Genomic DNA, 12,538 nt, shown 5'->3' on the forward strand with positions numbered 1-12,538 from the left:
CTTTATTTGCTGTCCCATTTTTGTAGTTTTGCAACTTTTATTTTGCCTCTTTAATTTCTTACCACAAGTTGGATGAGAAATTTCATATGAACTCTCAGATATGAAACTAAAAGCCTGCATCAACTGAACTTAGTCAAACTTAAATACTAAAAAAAGGGTAAAAACAGCTACCTTTGCTCTCTGTTTTTGTGTGGATTAAAGAACTAAGACAAGGACTAGTCTCTGTCCTCTGCCATCCAAACAAATTTCTTGAACTTAATACATTAAGTCTTACATCATTTTTTATGTACTAAATGTCTCCAATTTTCTTTTTATATCTTGAAATAAATGTTTTATTAAATTAATTCATCACATACATATACATATGCCTAGTAATACATTACCAATGGTCAGAACAAAGGCCTATTTGAAGACATATTTGATTTGGTTTGTATCAAAGTGTCCGTCTGAGGCTTATAGTCTAAGCCTCACTGTTTGTGATGCATATCACAGGTCTGTTGTGTCAAACACAGGGTTGTTAAAACCAACAGGAAGTTTGTCGTTGCCTTTTCTCTGTCCCAGCTGGGCCAGTGCTGCACCCAGAGGCTCACTGTACTCTGGTGGACCATTGTTTTCCTCCTCTTCCTGGATGCTCTGCTGCAATGTAGAGAAAGTTTTAAAGTTAGACAGCTTTGTTTCATTTTCATAAATCAAAGTAAGGATGGATTTTAAAATACAAACTTACCATGGAAGATTTTGTGCCCTTTTCATTGTTCACATCATCACTGTAGTCCAGGGAGCTGAGGCTTCAGTGGGAAAGGAGAAATAAAATGTAAACACTAACTTGTGATGCCAAAATATTCATCTCAGAATTTTTTTTCCTTCTAATATGAGTCTTGATTCAAACAAAGGTCACATGGCATGAAGGGATTTCAGAAACAAAAAACCACAAGCGTTTCCTTACCTGACTTTGTCTACATCTGAGTTCTCCTCATCCATATCAAGAGCTAAAGCTGAGTCGATGTTGAGGTTAAGCACTGGATTAGCACTGCAAAACAGAGATTTACATAAGAAAACAAACAGTTATATGTTGTGTGAGTTATACATTTATTAACTCTTTAGTACAGTTTGTCTACTCACCCTTCCATTGTGTATTTGTTGGTTCCAGGTACCACTGGACCACTTTTCTGGTTGTCAGCATTTACCATGGATGCAGAGTTCATGGCTTTAGCTGCCTTCAGCTTCCTCCTGTAGCTGTGGAGAAGAATATAAGCTGATCAGAGAACTTGTAAATGATTTTAGATCAGAGCTACTTTGAAAATGAAAGTGTTGCTTTTAGTTGGATCCACAGTTTTACATTTGACTAACCTGCTTGGTGTTTTTTTTTTTTTTTGTTTGTTTGTTTGTTTGTTTTTTTATCCTTATTTCAAAATCACTTACTTTCGGCGGGTGCACAACAATGAAGTGGTGAGGACAGCTAGCACAATGATGAGACCTCCAACTATCCCCAGCAGGGCGTACTGCACAGGGTCTGCTCCTGTTTCAGTCACAGGAACATTCCCCTGAAAGAAAAAATAAATAAATAAATAAACAACCTCTTGTATTTTATCATCTATATAAATTTAAGGTTTCATATTCCCTTATCTTAACTAAAAAAAAAAAAAAAAAAAAAAAAAAAATTAAATTATCCAAACTTACAATATTACTGAGGCCAAGACCTTGCAGTAAAAGAAAATGTGCAGGATCAGAAAGCTTTTTTTCCACTTCACTGGCAGTGAGAGCTGTCCCATTGAGGTAGACAAAATAGGCCACCATGAAACTCTTTGCTGTATCCCTGAGCAACAAATAAAAACACACATTCACAATATAGAATCTATGCAATGTTTTAAGTGGTTCAAGTATAAAATCCTAGTTTCTCATTTGCGTGATGAAACGATCATCTAGTATCATTATCAAATAATATATTCTCTGCAACATTTTCTGGACCAGATCAATGGCACCACCTAGTGAAGAAAAACAGACTGTGGAGAAAAATGAATGGCTTATGGAGCAGCTAGTGACTTACAAACTAGACTATATTATCCATTTTCATGTGTGGTGATGTGAAGTTGCATATGTGAGTTATATCATTTTCAAAAAAAAGGGAACTTGCCTGGTTGCTTTTCCTTTGACAGCTTGAATTGAGACAATTTTAACAACAGAATCAGTGGCAGATGTCAGTGCCCTGAAAAAAAAAAAAAAGATTGGATTTTAGTGTTCAGAAAATGCTTCTAATCAATCAGACTCAAACTATTCTAGAACAGCACTGGAATAAGAGCCGCACCTCTTGATTTCATCCTCCTTTTCTTTTACTTCATCTACGGAAATGTCAAACTGCAGTTCAACTTTGTAGGTTACGTCAACTGTGAAAATCTGAAACATAAAAAAGTACAACAGCGTCAAAACAGGCTTCACCATGCTATTTGGGTCATGACTATACAGTATATCCATAGATTTTAGTCATTCACCTCCACTACGGTGCTGGTAGAAAGGTCACCAGTATCAGTGGCTGTTACTGTCACCAAGTATCTCCCTTTCAGATTCAAATCAAGGCTTTGAATAGTTCTGTGGATAGTTGGAAAATTTACAATTAAATCTGGGGTACAGACATGTATAAACCATAACTTCTACACTAGAAAACAAAGTCAATCAGTATTAAGATATGGCTGTAATGGATGACAATATACTCACTGAATAAGCCCAACATAAACGTTGTTTTGTTGTGTAGTGATAGCGTCAAACACTTTGAGATCGGCAGTTGTTTGATCATTTATGTCCTTAAACTCAACTGATGCTACTTTAAACTTAATCTGACTGTTTACTCCAGAGTCTAAATCTGTAGCCTGAGAGCCGCAAGAGAGATATGAGCAAGAAAGTCAAGACATCAGGTTACGTTTACCATTACAAGCAGAAATTCTATCAGTAATTTGTTTTTTATATATACTTACAGTGACTTTTGCAACTGATGTCCCAATACTTGCACCTTCTGACACCACAACTACAATTCAAGGAAGAAAGGTTAGTGTTAAACCTATGGAGTGAAAGCTTGAATTTTTCAAGTAAAAAATTATTATTTTTGCTATTTGGGCACTTTCCACAAAGAAAGAAAGGAGAATGTTGTAAGCTAGGTTTTCAGGTGAGTAAGAATTTGGAGTGTTCTCATGTTTTAGTGCTAAATCTTTCCCTGTTTATAACTGCAATTATCAAATTGCTAATGTAATTTACTTATGGATGCAATACACAATTTTAACAACCACTACTGCAGATAACATGTTTCATAATAAATGTTTTCTTGCAGTTCCTGCAGCACAAGATGGTTACACAGGCATGTAATATACCATCATTGTGCTAAATCAAATAAATAACCCAGTTTAATATTCTGTCTCTTGTTTAGTTGTGTTCTCAGTATCTATTTTATCACATTTTAAATCCTTCTAGTGCTACTTCATCCATCTCTCCATCTTTAGCACTACAGAACAAATTGTGTTCAGCAATAAGTGATGAGTTTAATCTTTATTCATTGATAATATGTCACAAAAAAAGCCTTTGTTACACCTGTTTTAAAGGACTACCTGTCAAACAAAATTAAAATGAAATTATTTTTGATTATTATCTCTCAAAGGCTTACCAAATACAGAATCTGGGGCACTGAATTGTGGAGCGTTGTCGTTGATGTCTTCGATATTAATCACCATTTTTCCTGAAAATGAAAACCAGCAAACCGGCTTTTGTGAGATGTTTGTTGACTGTGCTTGATACCGTTATGATTCTACGCATTTTTACTCTGAGCTTTCTGTGTTCTCATAATGTGTAAATAGCCCAGTTCTGACCTGATGTGACGCTGTTGTTTTGTCCAATCTCAGTGTTCTCGTCCACCACCTGAGCCTCTACCACAGCCTGGGTACACTCTTCATAGTCCACTGTGTCCTCTGGATTGACTCTAACATCTCCATTTGAGTCAAGGAAAAACCAAGAGCAGGGTTTTGAGGAGCCTTTACACATGCATGTGACAGATTCAAGCTCATAGACCAGCAAATGGTTGGTGTCTTTGTCATTCGCTATGAACTTTCCGATGGCCTCGGTAATGGTGCTGTTCTCCTTTACAGACACAGGTTCCACTGACTCAAACTCAGGCCTCTCATCATTGACATCTAACACGTTCACCTCCACCATTACTTCAGCTTTCTCGCGCTCCAGATCCGCTGCCTCCACCTGCAGTTTGAACTGTTTGTTGGGACTCTCGTAGTCCAGCTCAATGTCAGGGTCCACGGTGATTCTTCCCATATAACCATTGCTCCCTTCAGATGTTGAAATTACGAAACTGCCAAAGCTGCCACTGATGATGCTAAAAGAAATACGGTTAAACTCTGTTGTTTGATCCAGATCCTTAGCGTAAACAAAACCCACAATCGCACCTGATAGGATGAAAAAAGTCAATCATAAACCTGAAACACAGTTTGAACAACTAAAAGCTTCGCAAAGGGAAATACTTGCCTTTTTGTCCTTCTTTAACAGAAAATGTGTAAGATGAAGCATTAAATTGCGGTGCATTGTCATTGATGTCCTGCAGTGCATCAAAGGGACAGACTGACAGTTAGATTCCATACCAGGTATGGGACCAATGGCTTTAACATAATTATTTAATTATTAATAATTTATTAGAAGGCCTACCTTCACATCGATGAAAACTGGGACTGTGCTGGACAATGATGGACGTCCCTTGTCTGTGGCCATTACACTAAGCACAATCCTCCCATCCAGTTTTGGATCAAGAGCCTCCCGATCCAGTTCATCATTATTTGTTAACATGCCAGTGTTAGGGTCGATGGTGAAAATGCTGCTGTAGCTGCTCGGTTCAAGACTGAATACAATTTCACTGTTGGGTGTGTTGGGTTCATCGGCATCCGTAGCCTAGAAGAAGAAGAAGAAGAAGAAGAAGAAGAAGACCTTTAGTAGTCCCTCAGTGGGGAAATTGTTGTCACAGAAGCATTTCATAATTCATTTGCAAGCATGTTGCACTGGCAGAAGTGTGTGGGTTTTCTAAGAGAACATGTAAACCGTGGACATCAGCAATCAGAATGTTTCGGACCTGACTTTAGATTTTGCTCAAGTTCCATCACATCATCATTCAGCAGACTATGTGCTCTGGGTTGCAGTGAGCATTCCAGTTTATCCTATATTTAATGTATGGAGATAAGGAGGAAATCTGCAGAAGCCACTATTGCTCCTTCTCACTAAATCTGAGAAACATTAGCAAGAAGATTTAAGCAGGTATTTCTATTCATCCTTCAATCCATCCATTCTCTTCTGCTTATCCAGCGTCAGGTGGCAGGGGCATCAGCATAAGCAGAGAAGCTTAGTCTTCCCTTTCCATGGACACTTCTTCCAGCTCATCCAGAGGAATCTGAGAGACAGCATCTCCTTGCTCTTCCACGGAAAACTCACCAGGGGGGCATCCAAAAGGCATCCTAACACTATGCCCGAGCCTCCTCACCTGGCTCCCCTGGATGTGGAGGAGCAGTGACGCTACTCTGAGCCCCTCCCGGATGACAGAGCTTTTCACCCTGTCTCTAAGGGAGAGCCCAGCCGCCCTGCAGAGGAAACCTGTTGATCTCCAGCTCCGTCCTTCCCTCACTCCTGAACAAGACCCTGAGATACTTGAGTTCCTCCACTACAGGCAGGGTCTAAATATAGTTCACTTATTCAAAAAAAGCCTCAAATCTTTTCATTTTTTTAAACTATATTTGTCAAATTTCACATCAGATATGTTGACTGCATTTCAGATTTAATCTTTTGCTCTTCACTCTAAAGCAGTCATTTCTTACAGATTGTAACACAGACTCTAATACCTGGGGGGGTGACATGGCTCAGTGGGTAGAGTGGTCGTCCTGCAGCTCAAGGGTTGCCGGTTCGATGCCAGCCAGGAGAGCTCATGTCGAGGTGTCCCTGAGCAAGACACCGAACCCCTAATTGTCCCTGATGGGTCGTGGCTGAGCGCCTTGCATGGCAGCTTCCGCCATCAGTGTGTGTGAATGGGTGAATGTAACGTACATGTAAAGCGCTTTGGATAAAAGCGCTATATAAGTACAGACCATTTACCATTTACATGACTGTGTAAAACAAACTCCCACAAGAAATAAGTTTTTTGGGGAGTTTATCAACATCTAAGACCAGACAGTGTGTTATGTTTACTGGTAGTATGGCACCTTGTGATTGTGATTTTATATAGATTAATACAAATCAAGCTGACTTGATATACTTACTAGCTTTGCAAAAAAATAACTTGCCAATGTAAATAAAATGATCAAAACAACTTGAATATGTATGGGAATGAGGGACTCACACGTTTAACACAAAGTTAAGTAATTTTTTTAAGGTACGCCCACACTTACGTCTATCTTTCGTTGAAACTGATCGCCCTCTGCAACAGATTCCAGGTAAGAATCTCGGTTGATGACTGGAGGCTGGTCGTTGATGTCGGTCAGAGTGATCTCCAGCACTGTGCTGCCAGGATTGTCATTTGTGTCTCTGGCCTGCAGAGTGGCTGAATACAGAGATCTGGCTTCGCGATCCAACAGAACTTGATTTTTCACATAGATTTCGCCGGTGGTACGATTAACATCAAAGTATGTCAGTCTGAAACACAGGGATGGCTTGTTCAGCTATTTTGCATGTTTAGGTAGCACTATAGCACGAGACAGAAAACAGCTGTATTCAGGCAAAGAGAATTTGTGAAGTGTGATTTAAATGTAGGCATACATGCTCTCTGGAAGAAGCACATAGACGATGTTGCCTTGATCCATTGTGTCTGGATCATCTGCCTGTGGAAATCATTTTTAAAAGATACACTCTTGTAAATGCCGTTCAAAACTTTTTTCTTTTTTTACTCAAAGTGACTAAGAATCCAGATTGTTAAAGACTTACCGTAATGGTATCCACAACTGTGTTCTCAGGAGAGTGCTCAGCCACACTCAGTTTGTATGTGCTCTTTGGGAATGTGGGATAGTTGTCATTGATATCCTTTATGTTTATAGTAACTGTGGCAGTGGAGCCAGCGTTGGTTTCTTTATCTATAGCAATCACCTGTACCATGACACATGTATAATGAACGCCATCAACATTTAGAGCATCAAAAAAGGAAAATAAAAAGATATATTGACTGAAATATGAGTGATGATCTGTTTTGTTTTTTTCTACCTGAAGAATCATTTGCTGCTTTTTCTCAAAATCCAGATTTTGGGACTGCCTGACAAGCAGCTGAACTACGCTTTCAGAGATCTGAGTGAATGAGGGTTCCACAGAGAAAACATCCTTGTCCACTCCCTCCAGGCGTAGCTCAGTGTTGGCAGTCTATAAAACCATAAAACCGTAAATCATGATTGATCATTAATGTGACTCTGACCTTGCTGGCACAAATGTATTACAAGAAAAGCTCTTATTTGTGTCTTACCTTATCCTGATCTATGACCTTCATATTGATGGGAACAGCACCCATTGAATGTTCAGCAATCTCTCCTGTGAATTCAGTTGCAATCACACAAGTGTCTTCTTCACACTTGTAAAATTCAGGCTTGTTGTCATTAACGTCAATGATGTTGATCAGTACATTTGTTGTGGCGCTGGCCTGGACCCCATGGATGTTTGTTTTAGACTCTGTGGCCTAAAATAGAGCAGAAATGAGGAATCTTAAATCTTTCTAGGTTGCCTGACAGTGTCCAATTTCCAGTATTTAATATCCAATATCTAGCTTGACCAGATTTCTAGTTCTCATGCTAAGATAAGCTAGTCACCTGCTAGCTTAAGCTTCATATACAGTATGGTACAAAGTAAAGACATGAGAGACCGGCAACAGACTCTGTTTGTTACCTTCACAGTCAGGGTTACAGTGTCACCAACAACTTCTCTGTCAATCGCTGACAGTACAGATATGATGCCATCATCCCTCGAGATTACAAACAAGCCATCTGCTGTGGATTCTGAAAAACAGTGCATAAACATTACTTACTCCCAAAGAAACAACAAGTTTTTCTGATTTATTTTGCTGTAGCTCACCTTCAATGGTGTAGATCATTTTATCTAGGATGCCTGTATCCGGGTCTATGGCGGTGACTTGGAACACAGATGTACCCTGGCAGAAACCAGAAGTGTTAGCGTGTCTTACTCTGCAAACGAACTACACGTGCTACATCACAGTGGATGTGATGAAGTGTTGTGATGTTTGTAACTACTTGATTGACAAGCACATTTATTGCCCTGAAAGTGACAGATTCACTTTATTTACACCGACTCAGGTTAATCAGCACAGTGAAAAGAACCACTGACACTTACCACAGGAGAGTTCTCCTGAACATTTCCCACAAAGGAAGTGCCGGTGAACTGTGGGTCAAGATCTGGGACATCCTCAACCGTGATGAAGGAGAAAACAACGGCTGAGTTGTAAATTGTTTCCTCTGAGGCACATTTTCCTCCGCCGTCCTGTAATGACACACACAAAGTCATTTAGGATATTAATGCATATTTTCAGTTTTGGTTGGCTGTTTGCCTGCAATCATACTAAAAGAAACCTTAAGAAGTCGTATGTTTGTGTTTGACAAAAACAGCTGACAAGAATTAGAGATAAACTGCCTTTTCATTGAATTTAAGCGCAAGTCATTACATTTAAGTGCAACTCTGGATCAATGCCTTAATTAAAATTCCTTTTTTATGACAGATATGGTTTTGGCCTTGGTGGAGGGCACACAGTGCTCTCTGAAAGGATTTCTTGTATTTTCATTTTTACACCTTTTATTCTTTTCATTGTAAGATTGAAGCAATTTCACATGAATTGACTGTGTTGAAAATGGATATTAAGCTCCAAACATTGTGCTGTATGTATTAGTCAGCCACAGTGTGTAATCTGTATTACACAGAACACAATACGGGTGTCATGGTATACTAGTATGAAAATATGATATAGTATTTCTAGATGTAATACATTAGTCATTAAAAATAATTCAATTTGGATAATTACACTGACACAGACTGACACATGTGGTGTTCTCTTGTTTCAGCGGACATGGATGATATTCATTTGATACTAATGTTAGGTGTTGTGGGGTTTTTTGTTTGTTTGCTTGTTTGCTTGTTTGTTTGTTTTAGATTTGTTTAATTTTTCTTCAGTTAATCTGATTGCTTTTTAGCTGCTAGTTATACCGTTTTTGCATAACTAGTTTTTGTCCAGTTACGATTAAAAACTCCTTTTCCTAGACTAAACTCACAATGATGCAGTTTTAAGAATCAGTTTACTGAAAGCATTTTATTAATTTGTTTATTTATTTATTTATTTTGTTTTATTTATTTATATGTTCACATATTTTGATTAAATTGCTATCACAAATTCTTTTGGACAAAATAATCTTAAAGGGGAAATCTGATATTGTGTCAACACTCATCACACATGTAAATTTAAACAACAACCCATTAACAAATGTCTTCAGTTTTAATGGGAAATATGATCATTAACTTTCCTCTTAAAGAGAAAAGTTCTATCACTTTTACATCTATCTGTTGTAAACATAAATGGATGAAGCTGGTTTGGATGAGCTGGAAAATTCCCCCAATGTCAAAACCCGTGTTGTGTGAGATGCCGTCTTGCGACCCAACAGTGGTTTAACATTTGATGTTGGATCTAATTCAGCATTTGGCACTTAACTGAACTCAACATTTTATGCATCACCATCTTCATTTGTCCAAGCATCACAAAGAGTTGAGATATTTATATAGTCATTAATATTATTGTGATCAAACAGGACTCAGATTAAAAGTGAGAAAATCAGCAAATTATAGCATCACAAAAACATTTAGAAGAGTATGTTTCATCCATAGACAATCAAAGTGTAAAAGCCATATGCTGTGGTTTAACAACGACTATGCACTCCTCCACATTTTAATTATTTAATTGTTATGATTTAGGAAGGAATTTAGGTTTAAAAGCATTAATTAATTTCAATTGTTGCCTGCATCATAAAGAGTATGTAGAGTCATTTCTAGAGCATACTTACCGTTGCATTAATCTTCAGTCGATAGAAGGAGCTCAGTGAGGTATAATTCAAGCCTTTTACTAATGTCACATGCCCAGTTGTTGACACGATGCTAAACGGATTCTCTATATTATTAGGAGATACCTGGTGGGGGTGGGGGAGAAGTCAATGATATTTTGTATTTCATGAAACATCAGAACATTGTCATAATAAATAATGTGGTTTACAGTTGGATCTCACCTCATCAATGCTGTATCTAACAACACCAGCGAGTGAAGTGTCATAATCTATGGCTTCCACTCTGAACAGAGTTGAACCTAAAACTGTATTCTAAAAGAAAAAAAAGAAAGGACAAGAGCATTAAACAAACAATGCCAATTGAGCTAATCTGACAGTGACTTAGAGAGCAGCCTTAGATCGACATTATAAACTAACAACGTAGCATCTTGGAGAAGAAAAGTTATCTACTGGTTAAAATGATTATTTCAATGCGTTCCACTTACTTCTGGGACCTCAATGTTATAAGAAGATTGCTGAAATAAGGGTTTGTTGTCATTGGCATCCGCTAATATTATGGTTAATTCCTCTGATATCTGAAAGAAATGACACCTTATATGAATAAATTAAAAAAACCCATATGAATTAAACAACTAGCACCACCTTTAGTGTCACTTACCACATTGAAACCATCAGTGATAGTAACTCCAAGGGTTATGACATCCACATTCTGGAATTAATAAAGTCATTCAACATTTGTAATATTCTGGTAAAGAGAAATTATTAAAAAGTAAAGACTTTCTAGTTCTGGATTACTGTACCTCTCTGTCAAGTGCATTTCTCACTGTGACGCGCCCAGTGCCGCTGTTTACTGCGAAGAATAATGCATTGGTCCCAGTGAGTGTGTAAGTCAGCGGGTCATTTTCTGGATCTGAGGCGTCTATATCAAACGCATGGCCACCTGTGTAAATGACACCAACACAGCATATAAAAACATGCACTGAATGTAAAAGTTTAAAGAAAAAAATGTAAATGCCACACATAAAGACCTATGGCGATGTCTTCACACACAGTGTAAACACGAGTGCCAAGTGAGGGACTGTTATTGGCTGTAGAAACACAGAGCATATAAATGTTAGATATCAATTTAAATGGAAAAATAATGGAAAAAATATCTGTCAAACCTGAGTACACACCTTTTACTAAGCTGAGAAGGCACAATAGTAGAAAACCTCCTGTAAGCCTCTCCATGCCTACAAATGCAAGGACAAAAATATGACTAAATGTACAAGCATTTATTTAACTTACTTGGTAATCAGTTCAAGTCATTAACCAAAACAGGCAGATAGAAATTTTACTTCACCACTAAATACAGTCTAAAACTGCCTTTCAGCTAACAACACCCAGAACACAAGGAGCTGTGGGCTTTATTTTCAAGGAGATAAAAAATAATTTCAAATACAAGTCATTGCATTTCAACTGATGTGTAAAGTAAAGGGTAAATTAACTAAAATAAGTCAAATAAAGAGAGTTGCCCCTTTCTCACAGCAGCAGTAACACTGCTGGACTGAAAATACTCAACCAGTTACAAACGTTCAATATTGAAAATCCCATTTGGAATGTTTAAAAGGTCTAATTTCAAGATCAGAATCAGAATCAGAATACTTTATTAATCCTGGAGGAAATTGTGTGCACAGATACAAGATCTACAAAGATCCAAGATTATTTAACATTACCAAAAGTCATGATACAGAAATACTCAATGTCAGTATGGAATTGAAGAAGCGTAAGTTATTGAATGATCCAGGGTGGAAAACAGAGACTTTATGAAATAAGGTCCCAAAAGTCCATGTGGCTCTTTTCTGGCTCTTAACAAAAATCAATTTCTTTGTTGGTCCATCAGGAAATTACCCTACCTCTCACTGGATTTCTTATTCCAGCAAACATCTAAATCAGTCTGTAATACCATGTTAGTTTCAGAGATTTAATACAACATGACATTTATTTAGTAAATTCTAATCCCAAATAAAACGAGGTTAAAGGTATGGCTTAGTTTGAGGTTTTCTTCCTGATACTGTTGAGGCATTTCAATTTCTGTTGGTCACTCAGAATGTTTTGTTTCACTAAAGAAAACACTGATGAGTCAGCAGTTAACTTCTTTTTCACTAAGTTAACTGAGCTTAAAGTCTGTTTTTCATAAGCCAAACTTAACATACACCCATAAGTAATCAAATACAGGTGCACGTTGGTAACTAAGCTAAAACGAGTAGCTTAGCTTAAAACTTAGCATTTGCTAATGGCTCACTGATGGTCTCGAAGTCTGCCTTGTTGGTAACCTGTGTTTATCTGATAAACAGTCTAGGGTTCTCTATCAGACTCACTGCTCATTTCACCACAACTCCACCCTTTTCTGGCTTCAGAAACCAAGATGGCGTCAATCAAAAATTGCTAACGTCAATGCTTCAGAAAACAAGGTCACAAACCACTGAGTGACATTACAATAA

The 12,538-nt window shown here is 37.8% G+C and overlaps 1 protein-coding gene across 1 annotated transcript; it reads right to left on the reverse strand.

Annotated features, from left to right (window-relative positions):
* Positions 1–148: 148 nt before the first annotated feature.
* cdhr2 (cadherin related family member 2) lies at positions 149–11,285 on the reverse strand. Its single transcript, XM_041991269.1, has 30 exons — positions 11,231–11,285; positions 11,084–11,143; positions 10,856–10,995; positions 10,714–10,764; positions 10,541–10,630; positions 10,278–10,367; positions 10,059–10,181; positions 8,347–8,493; positions 8,071–8,146; positions 7,885–7,994; positions 7,469–7,678; positions 7,216–7,368; positions 6,943–7,101; positions 6,778–6,839; positions 6,411–6,654; positions 4,690–4,929; positions 4,513–4,582; positions 3,849–4,433; positions 3,647–3,718; positions 2,967–3,016; positions 2,710–2,861; positions 2,487–2,583; positions 2,303–2,391; positions 2,128–2,203; positions 1,678–1,800; positions 1,420–1,541; positions 1,120–1,233; positions 944–1,027; positions 725–785; positions 149–636 (listed from the first exon to the last, which is right to left on the reverse strand). The coding sequence occupies exons 1-30, from the start codon at positions 11,283–11,285 to the stop codon at positions 487–489; spliced, it is 3,855 nt and encodes a 1,284-aa protein (XP_041847203.1). The 3' UTR covers positions 149–486.
* Between the last annotated feature and the right edge of the window lie 1,253 nt (positions 11,286–12,538).

This window comes from Melanotaenia boesemani, chromosome 7 (assembly GCF_017639745.1).
Source record: "Melanotaenia boesemani isolate fMelBoe1 chromosome 7, fMelBoe1.pri, whole genome shotgun sequence".
Classification (NCBI taxonomy): Eukaryota; Metazoa; Chordata; class Actinopteri; order Atheriniformes; family Melanotaeniidae; genus Melanotaenia; species Melanotaenia boesemani.

What these genes read in the sequence shown, in the direction of transcription:
- cdhr2 (XM_041991269.1), bottom strand. Translation starts at nt 11,285, where the DNA reads ATGGAGAGGCTTACAGGAGGTTTTCTACTATTGTGCCTTCTCAGCTTA. An exon ending in GAAATGCACTTGACAGAGAG is followed by an intron (nt 10,765 to 10,855) that starts GTACAGTAATCC and finishes TATTAATTCCAG; the next exon opens with AATGTGGATGTCATAACCCT. An exon ending in AGGTCATAGATCAGGATAAG is followed by an intron (nt 7,369 to 7,468) that starts GTAAGACACAAA and finishes ATGGTTTTATAG; the next exon opens with ACTGCCAACACTGAGCTACG.